We start from the raw sequence: 18,302 nt of genomic DNA on the forward strand, positions 1-18,302 counted from the left end.
ACCTCCCATTCTTTGAGGAAGGAAAGTCAGAACATCTTCAAAGCAAATATCCTCATCAGCGATGTTGGGGTCACACGAATTTCCAGCCTCCTGTTGCTTCTGATCTATGTAGAAACTTGGCAGGGAAATGTCAAATACTATCACTATTAAGATGCATTATCAGCTACAACTTTCTTTACTTTCCCTTGAATACTGAACCGATTGACAATTTCCTCATAGGCAGATGCAGTGTTAAATGCTGTGTGTCGGCCATCAAAATTATCACAACCCAGCTCAACCCAGGTCACTTTTCTCGGTGGCCTCGGCTCAGGTGGGTCAGGTGCCATGAGAGTGTTGAGGACAAAGGCAGGAGAACTGTCAAAACGCGGCTTAGCTGGGTTAATCCTGTGGCATCTTAATCCCATAATGACAGCTGGGTATGGGATTACCTTACCACTAACACTCTTCCATTCACAATACCAATTTAATTACAATTAACTTTTCAATTAATTACAATTACAATTCATTACTTCAATTTTACTTACAATTATGATTACAATTGCAATATTTCTAAGTAAATACATTTCAGTTAAATTGCAATTACAATTACTCCAACCCTGCTCTCGTCCCTTTTCTATACGATTTACTCCCAGTCCTTCATGTATGCAACAGGTCAACTCTGGAACTGTCTTCCTCTGTATTTCCTACTGCCTATGACCTCCAGTCTTTCAAACGCAGTGCATCCAGGCATCTCCAAATGAACACATCCTGAATTCAGCCCTCTTATTAATGTATTTAATTTCTGGGAGGGAGAAATCTTGCGGGCTTCTGGCCTTTGGTTCCTTCTTCCATGCATAAAAAAAAATAATTAGTAAAGCTTAAGTAATTACAGATGCAGATTCACCCTTGCGTATTTGTTGGTTAAGGGAGAGAGAGAGAGAGAGAGAGAGAGAGAGAGAGAATGTGTGTGTGTGTGTGTGTGTGTGTGTGTGTGTGTGTGTGTGTGTGTGTGTGTGTGTGTGTGTGTTCTACTTAACTGCTACTTAAGATAAAGTTCCACTTAAGTGCCACTCAAGTTCCATTCAAGTGGCACAAGTGGAACTTGAACTTAAGTGACACTTAAGTAGAACACTTCCACATAGGTGCCACCTGAGTGCCACTTGAGGCACATAACTTGGCACTTAAATTAGGACAAGTTGGGAACTAAGTTGGCACTTGAGTTGGTACTTTAGTTGGAACTTGAGATGGGTCTTTAAGTTTGCGCTTGAGGTCGGTCATAGGTTGGCACTTGAGTTGGGACATCAGTTGGTGCTTGAGTTGGGATTTAAGTTGGCGTTTGAGTTGGAACTTAAGTTGAGGCTTCAGATGGGACCTAAGGTGGCGCTTGAGTTGGGACTTAGGTTGGCGCTTGAGTTGGGACTAAAGTTGGTGCCTGAGTTGGGACTTAAGTTGGCGCTTGAGTTGGGACTTCAGTTGGCACTTGAGTTGGGACTTAAGTTCACACTTGAGTTGGGACTTAAGTTCACACTTGAGTTGGGACTTAAGTTGGCACTTGAGTTGGGAATTAAGTTCGCGCTTGAGTTGGAACCCATGTTGGCGCTTGAGTTTGGACATGAGTTGGCATTTGAGTTGGCACATATTTTGTCACTTGAGTTGGCACTTGTGTTGGCATTGATGTTGTCACTTGAGTTGGGAGTTATGTTTGCGCTTGAGTTGCAACATAAGTTGGCGCTTTAGTTGGCACTTAAGTTAGTTCTTCAGTTGGCACTTATATTGGCACCTGAGTTGGATCTTACGTTGAAACTTACGTCGGCACTTGAGCTGGCGCTTACACTAGCACTTATGCTGGCACTTGAGTTGAAGCTTACGTTGGCACCTGAGTTGGGACCTATGCTGACCCTTGAGTTGTGATTAAGCTGATGCTTGAAGTGGGACTGAGGTTAGCACTTGAGCTGAGACATGTGTTGGCACTTGAGTTGAGACTAATATTCATACTTGAGTTGTCACGTTGTCACTTGAGTTGGCACTTAAGTTAATTCATGAGTTGGGACTTAAGTTGGCACTTGAGTTGTAACTTACGTTGGCACTTGAGCTGGGACTTCAGTTGACGCTTGAATTGATACTTAAGTTGTTGCTTGAGTCGAGACTAAGTTAACGCTTGAGTTATGACTTGAGTTGGTATTTGTGTTAAGACTTTAGTTGGTACTTGCGTTTGGTACCTGTGTTGGGACCTGAGTTGGCGCTTGAGTTTTGACTCAAGTTGGCACTTAAGGTTTCACTTGAGTTGGGATTAATGTTGGTGCTTGAGATGCAGCATAAGTTGGCGCTTGAGTTGGAACTCGAGTTGACTCGTGAACTGGGACTTAAATTGGTGCTTGAGTTGTAACTTATGTTGACACTTGTGTTGTAACTTACGTTGGCACTTGAACTGGGACTACAGTTGGTGCTTGAGTTATAACCTACATTGGCACTTCAGTTGGTGCTTGAGTTATAACCTACATTGGCACTTCAGTTGGTGCTTGAGTTGGGACTTCAGTTCGTGCTTAAGTTGGGAGTAAAGTTGGTGCTTGAGTTGGGACTTATGTTGGCGCTTGAGTTGGGACTTATGTTGGCACTTGAGTTGGGACTTATGTTAGCGCTTGAGTTGAGACCTTCGTTAGCACTTGAGTTAGGACTTGAGCTCATACTTGTGTTAGGCCTTAAGTTGGTACTTGTGTTTGGACCCAAGTGGTACCTGTGTTGGGACTTGAGTTGACACTTGAGTTTGAACTTTAGTTGGTACTTGAGTTGGGATTTAAATCGGTGCTTGTGTTGGATTTAAGTTGGCACTTGCTTTAGGACTAAAGATGGCACTAGTTTTAGGACTTAAGTTGGCATTTATTTTGGGACTTAACTTGGTATTTGAATCGGAACTTTAGTTAACATATGAATTGGAACTTACATCACCACGTGAGTTTGCACTTAAGGTGGCATTTGCGTTTGCACTTAAGTTGGCATTTGCGTTTGCACGTAAGTTGGCATTTGAGTTTTCTCTTAAGTTTGCATCTGAGTTGGCACTTAAGCTGGCACTCACGTTTGCACTTATCATTTACATTACCACTTTATTTGGCACTTAAGTTGGCAGTTAAGTTTGGACTTAAGTTGGAGCTTGAGTTTGGACTTAAGTTGGAGCTTGAGTTGGGACTTAAGCTGGTGTTTGAATTGGAACTTAAGTTGGTGCTTGAGTTGGGACCTAAGCTTGCCCTTTAGTTGGCACTAAAGATGGTGCTTGAGTTGGTACTTAAGTTTGTGCTTGAGCTGAGGCATGTTGGCGCTTGAGTTGGGACTTAAACTGTCACTTGAGCTGGGATCCAAGTTTGAGCTTGAGTTTGAACCTGAGTTGGCACTTGTGTTCACTTGAGTTGGGAGTTATGTTTGCGCTTGAGTTGCAACATAAGTTGGCGCTTTAGTTGGCACTTAAGTTAGCTCTTGATTTGAATATTACGTTGGCACGAGTTGGAGCTTACGCTTGCACTTAAGTTGGCACTTGAGTTGGAGCTTACGTTCGCACTTGAGTAGGGACCTATGCTGACCCCTGAGTTGTGATTAAGCTGGTGCTCGAGCTGGGACTAAGGTTGGCGCTTGAGTTGAGACATGGGATGGCACTTGAGCAAAGCTGGGAATAGCGCCGCTACTATTTTAATAGTGATGGTGGTAACGCCATTACTTTTTTTAGCCAGTAGCAGAACTGAGAGCGCCGCTACTTTTTGGTTGTACTCAGACGTTACCGTGCTCCTCGCTACTCACGCGACGAATACAGGTCCGGAGTCGGTGAGTACATACAGATATGCCGATGATTTGGTTGTATTTATTAACCCTTTAAACGCGGATCGTCGCGTTTGCGACGCTCGGCAAAAAGGACATAACGGTGGAGCGTCGCGTTTGCGATTCTAGTAAATTTTGAATAACCGCAGGCAGGTAGGCTCCAGCTGGTATTGTCTATCAGTACCACCACCCTTTAGCTACTTTTAGCACACTTGACCTTTGTACCACTGACCTCCGTTGTTGCCAAGTATCGCGTTTTCGCATTTTTGCCCCGTCCCCCCCCCACCACGGCCCCTGCCAGCCTGGCTGTGATACATGGCAGCGCTCTGAGTGCTCAGAACTGTAAATCTACGCTCTCCTCTCACAAGCAGTTTATGCTAATAGGAAACGCTTGTTTCCCCAGTTGTAACACTAGCTTTTTTTCTCACGGTTTGCCCCTGTTTAGCGTCAGTTTACCGCAGGCTTTCAAAGTGACATTATGGCGAGTTCTAGCTCTTCCGAGTCAGTGCAAGCGGCCGACAGGAACGAGAATAAAGTGACGGGCGTAAGGCAGAATAAAAAGCGTGCCGTGGTGATCTTTTGGGAAGTAATATGATTGAAAATAATATAGTATACATATTTTTAGCTGTGAAAATGGAAATGTTTGTTGAGTGACGGGAAGACCGCCGCCGCACTGCATGTCGGCCATACACTCCATTGATTTTAGCCTTATTTTCAGTGCTTATTGTACAAATACGGATTCCTAACTACCTTTACGTTGTAGTATAAAGTTTACTGTGACAGAATGAGGCTGTGGTAGAGGAGAAACCGGGTTGCTGGAGGTGTGAAAGTGAAGATTTGGTTACCCAACTTTGCAAGTCTCCACAAGTCCTTGGGTAGTCCACGAAGGCTCAACACCTGTCTCTGGAGAAAGCTGAATGTAAGTACTATCTGCCATACCAAGTATAATGTTCTAGGGTTAATCTCTGATTTTTGGCAAATATTTTCCTACAGGTACTCAGACCGCGATACAACCCCGCCACTTGGGGGGGCGCGACTGTTCACGGCCACGTTTCAGGGGTTAATGACGAAAAATAATACTTTCGTCAATTCTGTCAATTAATGATGTTTGTTCTACATTACACCAGTAATTTATTAACTATATATATTATTTATTAGTAATTGTGCAATAATTAGATAGGAAGTTGCTAGTTAATTATCGATCATTTAAATTAAGTACGCCTAAAGATAAATAAGGATGTCAGCTAGATGTAGGCAATGCTAACACACACACACACACACCTCTTACTATCCCCGTCTCTAACTCCTGCTCTCTCCCTCACTCTCTCAGACCTTACTCAGTATGTTATTATTTCGTAACAGTATGTTACTATCAGTTTAAATTAATGGATAAAAAAACATTGCTATTGTATAAACAGCCTTTAAAAGAAAGCCCCAGTTCATTTTTACTTTCCTTTTCGTACATATCTTAAATAGGTATCATTAAAAATATAATAAATCTATAGAATATTAATAGCAGGCCACATTTTTTTGCCTTTATTTACGTATGTTACTTTCAGTAGGAGGGAGGCGGTGGCTCAATTGGTAGAGAGGTGGCCTGCAGTCCTACGGGACCCAGGTTCAAATCCCCGCTGGGGCAGGGAACAGTTTAAGGATTTGAAATTCATAAAAAGCAAACTTCACTGATCTACCAGAAGAACCGCCGATGTCGTAAAAATACCCCCGTTAATACCAATACACCAGCCCTGTATGAAATAGCCCTAGCATGTATTGAATATGGACGGTGGGTGTTAATGCTGAAGTGGTGACATGTTGAGGTGTATGTATGTAGGAGGACTACTGGGTCTTGAGAGCAGGCTGTGAAGCCTACGCCCAGAGTCGGACCAAAAATAAAAAAAATAAAAAAAAAATAACAATGTTAAAGAACATTTGTTACATTGTACAGTAAATACGTTTTTCCTGTACCTTCGGCTCTAAGCTTCAGTGACACCGACATGTTTATGACTTTTTTTTTTTTGTCAGTATAAGTATACAGTATACTGACATTACTGGTACACAACATAACCATTCTGACTAATATTATCAAAACAGCATATAGTGTATTGCTATGTCACAGATTTTTGTTAACCTTTCTTTCGTGTACCTTTTTCTTATTCAAAGTAGCAGGAGCGCCGCTACATTTCATATCAAGTAGCGAAACCAGTAACGCCACTATTTTTCGAGCTAGTAACGGGAATGGGAGCGCCGCTACTTTTTACTAGTAGTGTTCCCAGCACTGATTGCCAGATGCCTTAATCCAGTAAGGGGTGGCCACAAACAAATCGCCTCAATGTCGCTCTGTCCCAGGCCATTTCACTGCCCTGCTCCCAGTTCACACCCCCCTCTCTCATATACCTCTCCACTTCATTCCTCCATCTCATCCTCGGCCTCCCCCTCCCTCCACCTCACTCACATATACTCTCTTCGTCAGTTGCTCACCCTCCATCCTCTCCACATGGCCAAATCACCTTAATGTGTTTCTCCTAATGCTTCCTATCACATCCACATCCACACCACACTGCTCCTTCACTTCCTCAATTGACAGTCTGCCTCTCCATGTGACTCCACAAGCTCCTCTCAAAATAACTCATTTCCACTGCTCTCCCTCTTGACTTCTGTCCATCCAAAAATGTCCAAGCTTCACTTCCATACGTTAGAGTTAGTATAACAATACTGTTTGGCAGTAGCTTTTTCACTTCCATGCTCACTTCCCTGTTTCTTATCACTGCTTTCAAGGAACCAGCAACCTTTCTTCCCTGCTACACCCTTTCAAGCACTTCACCATCTAAACTTTCATCCTTATTCATCTCATTATTTTAGTACTTAAATGCACTCACATTCCCTATTTCCTCCCCATCCAATCTCACTGTACATCCACTAACTTCACTTCTCTCAAAGACCACAACTTTACTCTTCCCTAGATTCACCTTTAGACTGTTTCTTACAAACTCTCCCAAACTTATCCACAAAGCCTTGCAGATCCCCTTTGTCTTCACTTAACAACACAGTATCGTCTGCAAACAACAGTACAGGGAGTTTCCAATCACTACCCTCTCTCACTAGGGCCACTCTAACATCCACTGCCCTACCTTGTATCTCATTTATTACCCCATCCACATACAGATTGAACAACCATGGAGACATGACATCCTTGTTTCAATCCAACCTTCAAATAGAAAAATTCACTCGGTTCACCATCCACATGCACTGCTGCCTTAGCACCCTCATACATACTCTTCACGGCATTCAACAACTTCCCATTTACTCCATATATTCTTTATACTTTCCACAATCCTTGTCAATCCACCCTGTCATATGCTTTCTCCAAATCCAAGAAGGCTGCATACAACTTCTTTCCCTTCTCTAGAAACTTTTCCACTAAGGATCTAAGAATATCTGATCTACACAACCTCTTCCCTTCCTAAAACCTCCCTGTTCTTCTCCAATTAATTCCTCTGTTATTTCCCTAACACTGTCAATAAGTATCCTACCATATACTTTTCCTATTACACTAAGAAGGCATTTGCCTTCTTAGTGTAATATGATTACCACACCCTTCTTTTTCCCCTTTCCCTTTGTACAAGGGAACAATTATACCTGACTTCCAATCCTCCTGGATTCTACCTTCCTCCCAGGCTTATCTGCAAATCTTCCACATCCATTCTACTGCTATCTCTCCCCATGCTTCAGCATTTCACCACACACTCTATCAATTCCTGGGGCTTTCCCCATTTTAATTTTCTTCATTGCTTCCACCACTTCCATCCTACTGAATTCTTCCTCTCTTCTCACATCCCTCCTTCTCCCAGCCATTAACCAGCCACTCATACTTGCATTACTTTCATTCTCTATGTTCAACAATTCATTGCAGTGTTCTCTCCATCTGCCCACTTTTTCTCTCTTGTCCAATAGTGACCTACCATTTTTATCTTTCACTCCCCAACTAACTTCTTTGGTATCCTGTCTAACTCTCTTTACCTCTTTCCAGTACATTTTCTTACATTCCCTCCACTTTACACTCAATTTCCTTCCAAATTCCTCATCTGCTCTCTTCTTACTCTCTTTCACTAATCTTTTCATCTCTCTCTTCCTCTCTATATATAACTCTCTCTTCTGTCTCTCAACTTCTTCCACGCCCCTATTTCCCATCCACTCACTATATGCTTTCTTCTTTTGTGCCACAGCCTCTCTCACCTCTTCAATCCACCATGCTGTTCCCTGCATCCCCTTTCGTCTCCTCTTCAGCCCACATACCACCTCACACACTGCACAGATTTCTTCCATGAATATCTTGCACACACCTTCCACGTCCCCCATCTGCTCCAATCTATATTTACCCAATTGCTCCTCCACTTCTCTCTTATATTCTGCCTTTTTTCCATTCTCTTGTAACTTTTCTACCCTCCTTGTAAGAGCTACTTCCTCCTGTCCTTCCCATCTTCTATTTCTCCATTTTGTTTGGACACTGATTCTGACCATCATCAAGTGGTGGTCTGAAAGTCCACTTCCCCAACCTCTATATACTCTTGCATCCATCAGATACCTTCTCATCCTTTCATCCCCACAAACATAATCAATCACTGCCTTCTGTTCATTCAGTTCACCATCCACCCTTCTCATCACTTGTCATGTATACCTGTGGATCATTTTGTGCCTGAAGAGGGTATTAGCTATCATCAACCCCCTCCCAGCACAAATGTACACTAAGGCACTGCCATTCTCATCCACCTCTGCAGGCACACCCCACTCACCAACTACTCCATCCACCTTCACATCTCCTACTTTTCCATTCATATCTCCAATCAAAAACACTCTCTCTTTCCTTGCAAACTTTTCCAAGCACGCTTCCACACTTGTCCAGAACTCTTCTCTCACTCTGCTTACACGATCTTGCGTTGGCGCATACACACACGTAATCACCCACATTTGTAGTCCAACTTTCACTCTTACCCACAGAATCCTTGACCCAACTGATCCATACTCTCTTATGTTTTTCTTCCATCTGTTACTCCCAACAATACACACTCCTTCTTTTGCCCTCTCATTCTTACCTACTCCTGCACATATACCCCATCCATACTCCCATTCTCTCACACTCTCACCTCTCCATTTAGTTTCAGTTAATCCACATACAGGTACATCCACTTTCACACCCTCAAGCACTTGGACAATCTATCTCTATCTCTCTCTTTCACCTCATCATTCACACCCCTTACATTTCATGTAGCTATCTGTACCAAGTCCTTTGTTCGGTCCTTAGTCGTCATCTTTTGGTCAGTCCTGGTCCGAGGCTTCATGTTCGTATTTTTAGTTAGTTGTTTTCCAGGGAGGGGAACTAACCCTCTGCCAACCCACTTGTTTTCATGTAGGGAACACGTGTTGATTGGTTATAGGGTTACCACCCAGCACTGTAAATGATTTCCTGGTTTGCAGGAAATCATTTGGCTTGCCACTCAATGTGGAGCTACCCCCCGAGAACAGAGTATCATCACACCAAGTGGGTGGATGATGGGCGACCCCACCTACCACATCATTTCTAACCTACTGTATTTGCCTGTGTATAGGGTGACTCTTGAACCTCATAAAAAAAAAAATATATCTATATATCTATATATATATATACTGTATATATATATATATATATATATATATATATATATACAGTATATATATATATATATATATATATATACACAGTATATATATATATATATATATATATATATACAGTATATATATATATACTGAACAACCATGGGGACATCGCACAACCTTATCGCACGCCCACACCGATTGTGAACCATTCACTTAGATGCCCATTAACCCTTGCACATGTTTCACTACTACTACTCATAAAAACTCTTGACAGCACCTAGCAGCTTACCATCTATGCCTTACATGCACAAAACTTTCCACAATCCTTCTCTGTCCACTTTGTTGTATGCTTTTTCCAGATCCATGAATGCCATAAACACCTTATGGTCCTTCTCACAAGCCTTCTCTGCTACCTGTTTCACTGTAAATATCTGATTCACACATCCTCTGCCACTCCTAAAGCCAACCTGTTCATCAGTCACTAGGACTTCTGACATCTCTCTTACTTTCTCTATGATAATTCTTCCATATACCTTTCCTACCACACTCAATAAACTTATGCCGCGATAATTCTTGCACTCACTTCGCTCACCTTTACTTTTGTACAGGGGTACAATCATAGCCTTTTTCCACACTGCAGGCACAGTTTCCCTCATCCATGCCTTCTTACATATCTCCAGCAAGCACTTCATTCCACTCTTCACTACTCTTAAGCATTTCTGCATACACCTCATCAACCCCAGCAGCTTTCCCATTTTTCAGCAGCTTCACAGCACTCTTCACCTGTGCGAGTGTTACATCTCCTGGCACTGCATTCCTTCTCTGCACACCCCCAAAACCAAGCATGTTTACATTTCCTCTGCTCTCTCTATTCCCATTCGTCAGGCCTGAGTGGGAAGTATGAGTCCCCATCTACTTACCCTATGAAATTTGTTGATACTGCATGGCACTGTACTGAAACCAATAGCAATAAATTACAGAACGAACAAAAACTTACAGGCTTTTCTGCAGAAATTTTAAATGAATAATTCCATTAATGCCACCACAGAGATGTATGAAGGCCTTCGTGCAGATGGAAGACCAAGGGTCACTCTGCCACCCATCAGGAGGGACAACCTGCAGGGTCAACAATACAGTACTGGGTTAATAGAGTATACACAAGTTTTCAAACCTCTCACAATCTGACATGCAACTAAAGATCCATTTTCTTTGAGTTCACAACACTACAAATGGCTAGGTTAAATTCTGATTACTGATTATGAAAAATAAAAAAGGTTCACAAGGTCACAAGCACTGACAGCCTACCACAGCTGCAATATCACCTCGAAGCTGCCCTGTGAGCCAAGAAATAACATCATTGCCAATTGTGCATAATTAAAGTATGTTTTTAAGACAAAAATAGCCATTTTGGATCAGATTTAAATATACAGACTCCTAAAAAAATATTTTAAATATCATCATCATCATCCGGATCTCCTTTCCCACCCTAGGGCAGGATGGGGAGTAGCAACATCCAGACAGCCTAAGTATGCCCAATTCAACAGGTAACGCTTCCATTCACCCATCATTCAAGCCCATGGAATCCTGGTTCCATCAGATGTGCGAAAAAATTTTCACCACATTCTGTAACTTTATATATACCTATCTGACAGAGAGATTGGATGATGAAGAATTGGAAAATGTGAGTACATTTAAGTACTTGGGTAGCGTGATAAGTAAGGATGGAGGTTTGGAGGGTGAAGTGCTTGAAAGGGTACAACAGGGAAGAAAGGTTGCTGGTTCCTTGAAAGCAGCGATAAAAAACATGGAAGTGAGCATGGAAGTGAAAAAGTTACTACATGACAGTATTGTGATACCAACTCTAAAGTATGGTAGTGAAGCTTGGACGTTGCTGAAAGGACACAAGTTAAGAGTGAGAGCAGTGGAAATTAGTTATTTAAGAGGAGCCTGTGGAGTCACATGGAGAGACAGGCTGGCAAATGAGGATATAAAGAAGCGTTGTGGTGTGGATGTGGATGTGATAGGAAGCGTTAGGAGGAATACACTGAGGTGGTTTGGCCATGTGGAGAGGATGGAGGGTGAAAGACTGACAAAGAGAGTGTATGTGAGTGAGGTGGAGGGGGGAAGAGGGAGGGGGAGGCCGAGAATGAGATGGAAGGATGGGGTGGAGAGGTATATGAGAGAGGGGGGTGTGAGTTGGGAGCAGGGCAGTGAAATGGCGGGGGACAGAGCGACCTGGAGGCGATTTGTTTGTGGCCACCCCGAATGGGATTGAGGTGTCTGGCAATAGACAGATAGATAGATAGACAGAGCTAATCCGAACAGTGCCATGATAAAAAGGGGTGTCAAATCCCTGGTTATGCGCTTCTCCACACAAAATTCATCCAGCCAGCTTGGTCTCTTGTCAGTCCCTTAGCCTTACCAACTTCCATACCTCTCTTCCTCACACACTCATCCACCATATCCCTCTACCTTCTTCCTGGCCTACCTCGCCTTCTCCCTCCTTCAAATTTGCTCAGATATACCTTTTTCACCACTCTGTTGTCATCCATTCTCTCAACATGACCATACCATCTCAGTACAATTTCTTCGATTCTGGTGTCCATAGACTTCCTCACTCCATATCTTTCAGGGATCACACTACTCCGAATCCTACCCACTCTCTGTAATTCACATACATTTCCCAGCAGTCCCATTTCCACTGCTCTTACTTTCGACTTTTCATTTTCATGCCACAACATAGTTTCACATCTGTATGTTAAGGGTGGCACTAACACTCCTTTATGTAAGACTCACATTGCTGCAACACACAAGCCTCTGTTTCTTATCAAGGCCTTCATAGCACCAGATACATTCCTTCCTTATGTCACTCTATTTTCCACTTCTTTTGCCCATTTTCCTCTCTTTTCTATCACTGTACTCAGGTATTTGAACTCTCTCACCAATTCCAGTCTCTTTGCATTCACTGTAACATCACACTGAAAGTCACCTTCTCTCTCAATAACCATCACTTTACTCTTTTCTACATTTGCCCTCAAAGCATGATGCTCACAGACAACTACAAAATTCTGCACTAGTCTACCAAGCTCTTGTGTGGTATTTGCAAGCAGTACTGCATCATCAGCATACAACAAACTTGAGATATTCCATTCATCACCATTCATTATTAATGCCATCACTCTCTCCATTACTCATGTTTTAACTTCTCTCATCATCCCATCCATATATATATATTGAACAACCATGGGGACATCACACAACCGTGTCGCATGCCCACACTGATCATGAACCAATCACTTGGATGCCCATTTACCCTTACACATGCCTCACTACCATCATAAAAACTCTTGACGGCACCTAGCAACATAGGCCTACCACCTATTCCATACGTGAGCAAAACCTTCAACAATCCTTCTCTGTCTACTTTGTCGTATGCTTTTTCCAGATCCATAAACAGGGCAAAGATATGAATAAATGTGTGTGTGTGTGTGTGTGTGTGTGTGTGTGTGTGTGTATTTACCTAATTGTGATATACAGGAAATGAGCTACGCTCGTGGGGTCCGTCTCTGTTTCTCAATAAGTCAAATTTAGCTTTAAACTCATTTAAGTTTTTAGACTGGACGATCTCTTTGTCCAGGCTATTCCACAGGTCTATACATCTATAAGGAAAACTATATTTTTTGATATCCTTCAAGCAGTTTGACTTCTTCAGTTTCATTCTGTGTCCTCTTGTTACTCTCTTATCCCAGATCTTCTTTGTTGAAGATCTTCTTTGTCAATATTATCTACTCTAACCATGGTCCTGAACACTGCTATCATGTTGCCTCTCTTTCTCCTTTCCTCTAAGGAAGGCAAATCCAGCTTTTCCAGCCTTTCTCTGTACGACAGATCTGCCAGACTGGGGACCATTTTGGTTGCTGCTTTGTATTCTCTCAATCTTGTTTATATCTTTCTTTTTGTGTGGGGACCACACTACCACTGCATATTCTAACCTGGGGCAAATCATGGCCACTATCAATTTTTTCATCATCTACTCATCCATATAATGAAAAGCTACTCTTGTATTAGTCAGGAGTTTATACGTCTCTCTAACTGTCTTCTTAATGTGTTTTTCAGATGACAGACTGTCCTGCACCAGCACTCCCAAATCTTTCTCTTCTCTCGCTTTTGTGATTGGTTAACTACCCATCGAATAATTCAATGATGGCGTCTTGGTACTTTTACCCATTTCCAATATTTTACATGTCTTTGCATTGAATTTCATTTCCCACATCTGGCTCCATTCGTGTATCCTATCCAGATCCTCCTGCAGCATTTTACAATCCTCCTCAACCTCTACCTTCCTCAAGATCTTTGCATCATCAGCAAACAGCCTTGCATAACTGTTCACTCCATCTACCATATCATTTACGTAAATCAGGAACATTACTGGCATCAACACCGAGCCATGTGGGACTCCACTTATTACTTCCCTCCCTCCAGGCATCCTATCCTTTATTACTGTCCTCATTTGTTTGTCTCTCAGAAAGTCTCATCCATTCAAGGAAATTTCCCCTTCAGTCCTCCTATATGCTCTAGTTAAAAACATTAGTCTCTTATGGGGTACCTTGTCAAAAGCCTTCTCCAAATCTATATACACACAATTCACCCAACCATCTCTCTCCTGTACCACGTCAATCGCTCTTGAGTAGAAACTCAACAGGTTGGAAACACATGACCTTCCACTTCTAAATCCAAACTATCAGCCAAAATATTCATCTCTTCCAGATATTTTATCCTTCTATCTTTCAGAATTCTTTTGCACAATTTTGCAACCATGCTGGTTAGGGACACTGGTCTATAATTCAGGGGTTCTTCCCTGTTTCCTCCCTTATAAATTGGTACCACATTTGCCCTCTTCCATTCTTGAGGCACTTTCCTCTCTTCCAGAGAACACACAATTAAACCGTGAATCTTATCTGCCAGTTGTTCTCTATATTACTTCAGTACCCAATTAGAGATTCCATCTGGTCCTGGGGCTTTCCTTACATCTTGAGCTTCCAGTAATTTATGCACTTCCTGTACTTCCACTTTTATATCTTTTATCACTACATTTCTGGTCACTCCCTCCCCTTTCACGAACTCCTTTTCATTAATGAAAACTGACTGGAAACATTTGTTCATTATTTCTGCTTGAATTGCTGAGTCTTTATAGACCTCTCCTTCTACTTTCAGTTTGGTGAGTCCTTCCTTTTGTTTTAGTCTGCCATTGACAAATCTATAAAACAGTTTGGGTTCATCATTACATTTGTCTATTATACCTTTTTCAAAATTCCTTTCTTCCTCTGTACGTATTCTTCTATATTCATTTCTAGTTCTTTTATATTCTTCCTTTGCTCTGTTGTTACCTCTCTTTCTCCAATTGTTCCATGCCGTGTCTCTCTCTTTTTTTGCTATCATACACCCGCTATTAAACCACTCATTTTTCCTGATTTCTTTCCCCCTTAATCTTGGCACAAATATTTCCAATCCCAAATTATAGAGGCTTAGAAAAATATCCCACTTCCTCTGTATCTCTCTTGTTTCTCTGAATTTTCTTCAATCTGCATTTCTGAAAAATTTTCTCAATCCTGTAAAGTTTGCCTTTCCAAAGTTGTATCTTCCCTGCCTATAAAGCTTGTCTCCTGGCTCCATGTTCCCTGTTATCATCTGGAACTCAATGACCACATGATCAGGAACCTGAGTGAATTATCACTATTAGACCTCTCATGATCAGAATTCTAGTTCTCTGTTCCAGCTAACATCAGATGGTTTTCCCCAAATGACTGAGTCATTTGAGCCTAAGTGTTCATGTTTTCTTCATTAACCCTCTCACAAGTATTCTAATCAAGCCATCACTAGATGATCTGACTGAACTGAGTTGAGTACGGGAGCCTCAAAGTATTAATACTGTCACCAATAACTTTCTAAAGGTTGGGATAACTTTATTGTATTGTATTCCAGTCAAATAAAGATGATTTTATTCAACTGAGAGGAAATATAGGAGCATTAGTGAAAATGCTGTCACATCTAACCTTTACACGGATGTGAGAACTCAAGTACTCTATTCTAACTAATTGCTAATGATTTTATCAATGAGAAAAGGAGCATATTAATGTTAGTACTAACGCCTCTAACCCTCCCAAGGTAGAAATAACCCTAGCATGTGAAGAGAATGGAGAATGAAAGACTGACTAAGAGGGTGTATGTAGGTGAGGTGGAGGGAGGGAGAGGGAGAGGTAGACTGAGGATGAGGTGAAGGGATGGAGTTGAGAGGTATATGAGGGAGGGGGGGGTGAGTTGGGGGGAGGGTAGTCAAATGGTGGGTGACAGAGTGACTTGGAGGCGTTTTGTCTGCGGCCACCCTTTGCGGGATTAGGGCGTCGGGCTATAGATAGATAGATAGATAGATGTTCATTTTCACTTGTCCCACATTTCTGTCCTTTGACACCTTCTTTCAAACATCTCAGTGGCAGAAAGACAATCCTATCCATGACACTTCTTCATGACTAGCATAATATTCTACTGTTAATCTATAGTTATAACTCAGTACTTAATATCTGATGTTAATCTTCTTCTACAAATCAGCATTTAAGATGGACAGTGAGATGGCAATCAGAGGCTAAGTTACATTCAACAGAGTATAGTGGGCTGGCACTAACCTCAGCAAGGCAACAGGAGATGGCCATGGCTGGTAGGAGCGTAAACTCCTCATGCAGGAGCCTTATATTAATTATCTTTACCACACCTTCTCCACCATAGTCAAGAAAGCGAACCCTCACTTCTGGTTGTGGCTTGGTGTGGGAGTCCTGCAATAAGCAACAATATGAGCAAGAAATAATGTTGATACAATAATGCTGGTAAATGATGCAGGAAATTACAGTACCATTATATAGCCAGGAGTGAATGATACAACAGAAGAACTGTCAAAACAAGGTGATTTATGGTACACTTTATGCTCATGGCATGTCTAAGTTATGCAAGAAATATGGATTGTAAATGAGCTTAGGACAACTTATGTACTGCCATACCAGAAAACACTGGAAGTATAAGAAAAGGTGCACACCAGTGAAGTACAAATGATGACTAAACAAAGAATCAGGAAAGATCGCTAGGTATCAACAGTTGTGCAGAGCTAACAATTCTAATGAGGAGACAAAATGAGAACCAAGAAAATGCATGCTTCCTTCACTAATCTGAAGGTGGACCACCACCATTATCATCATCCTCATCATTATCATAATTTTTTTCATCTCTGACGAATACATTGGCCTGATCCAGTGAAGCAGGGATGTTGCAGAAATCTTCACTTCCTAACTCCTGCCATAAGTCCATAATACAGTCCAGCAAATATTCACAGGCAGTTCACAGTGTTCAGAGTTCTTCATCACTGGACCAGGAGGGACAAGGGAGACTAAGGAAAAGGTGGAGAGATGAGGTGAATAAGTAAATAAATGAGAGTGGTGTGAGATGGAGGAAGGGCATTGGGATGGTGGAACACAGGGTGACATGGAGGCAACTTGTTCATGGCCACCAGTTTCAAGATCAATGCACCTGGCTACAACAGACAGACAGATAGACTGACAAAATAACTGACTGACAATTACACTGATGTATTGACAGAACAACAAATAGATAGTACAGGGGAGGGTCAGCTAGAATGATCACTGGGGGGGACTGTATGTATAAGATACTTTGGCAGGGAAGTGTAAATGGATATGATGGTGTGGGTGTGTTGGTTGAGGAGAAACGGGTGAAATGTGTCATGAATGTAATAAGAATGACTAACAGGATTACAGCAGTGACAATACTGTCTGGTAAACATTAAACTTGTGATTTTGGTTATATCAAGTTGTGGTCCATAGGCTGGCTTGGTTGATGCAGAAAAAGACAGATTCTGGGATGGCTTGATACATGCAGCTGGTGGCATGAGGGATGAATAGAATGTAGTTTTGGGAGGGGACTTAAATGGTCATATGAGTGAAGGAGCTCAGGGATATCAAGGGGTACAGGGGAGATATGCATATACTGTATATGCTATGAGGAATGTGGAAGGGGAAAGAATACTCAACTGGGGGAGGCAATAAACATGACTGTGTGCAATATGCATTTTAGGGAAAGACAGAAGGCTGATTACATATAAGTCTGGGGAAATAAGCAGCCAGACTGACCACTATGGAAGTAGACTGTAGCACTAATTGAACAGGCCGGTACTTCAAGGTGGATGAAAAGCTGATGACAGGGAGAACTGGAGCTCCTATTTCATCAGCTTCAGGACTACCTTCTGACCATCTCCCTTTGCTGTACTTTTTCAGTGTTTCAGTAACACAGAGAGAGCAAACCAGCATACTCTACCTTAAAACTTCCTCAAACTGTCAACACCAAACTGCATGCACATTACACATCACACTTCCTATTCAAAACTAAAAGAAATGGCATCTCAACATCCAGTCTCGAGGTTGGTGGGGCATTAAAACCCCCATCATCTGCCTCTCTCCCGGTGATGGCAAAGAGATGCTTGCAACCACTGTCCGACTCATTTCTTAAACATTCATGGTCTTTCCTCTAATTTTCTCTCCGTTGAACACCACCTCTCCTCCTATAAACCCCACCTTCTCTTCCTCACCAAGACTCAGCTGTCTGAGGTCACTGATAGCAAACCTACTTTCTATATACCCACCTACTTTCTATATACTCACTTTAAATCCAAAGACGGACGTTATGTATACAGACGCTACAACATGTCTTGCTCTCGTGTTTCTGAACTTGAATCTTTTGAATTCTCTACTCTCTGACGTTGGCTATTCTGTCATTCTCTGACTAAATATACCGCCGCTGTGTACTTACCCCCTAATTCTACTGACCAT

At 42.0% G+C, this 18,302-nt stretch overlaps 1 protein-coding gene across 1 annotated transcript in view; it reads right to left on the reverse strand.

Annotated features, from left to right (window-relative positions):
• The window catches only part of LOC145401908 (tudor domain-containing protein 1-like), a 116,511-nt gene that overhangs the window by 79,838 nt on the left and 18,371 nt on the right, over positions 1 to 18,302 (reverse strand). Inside the window, exons 4-5 of the mRNA XM_080274013.1 lie at positions 16,098 to 16,244; positions 10,415 to 10,533 (exon numbers count right to left, since the gene is read on the reverse strand). Coding sequence (XP_080130139.1) covers positions 10,415 to 10,533; positions 16,098 to 16,244 — 266 coding nt within the window. The remainder of the gene's footprint in view (positions 1 to 10,414; positions 10,534 to 16,097; positions 16,245 to 18,302) is intronic.

This window comes from Coenobita brevimanus, chromosome 57 (assembly GCF_032717465.1).
Source record: "Coenobita brevimanus isolate Jiangsu-jjx chromosome 57, ASM3271746v2, whole genome shotgun sequence".
Taxonomy (NCBI): Eukaryota; Metazoa; Arthropoda; class Malacostraca; order Decapoda; family Coenobitidae; genus Coenobita; species Coenobita brevimanus.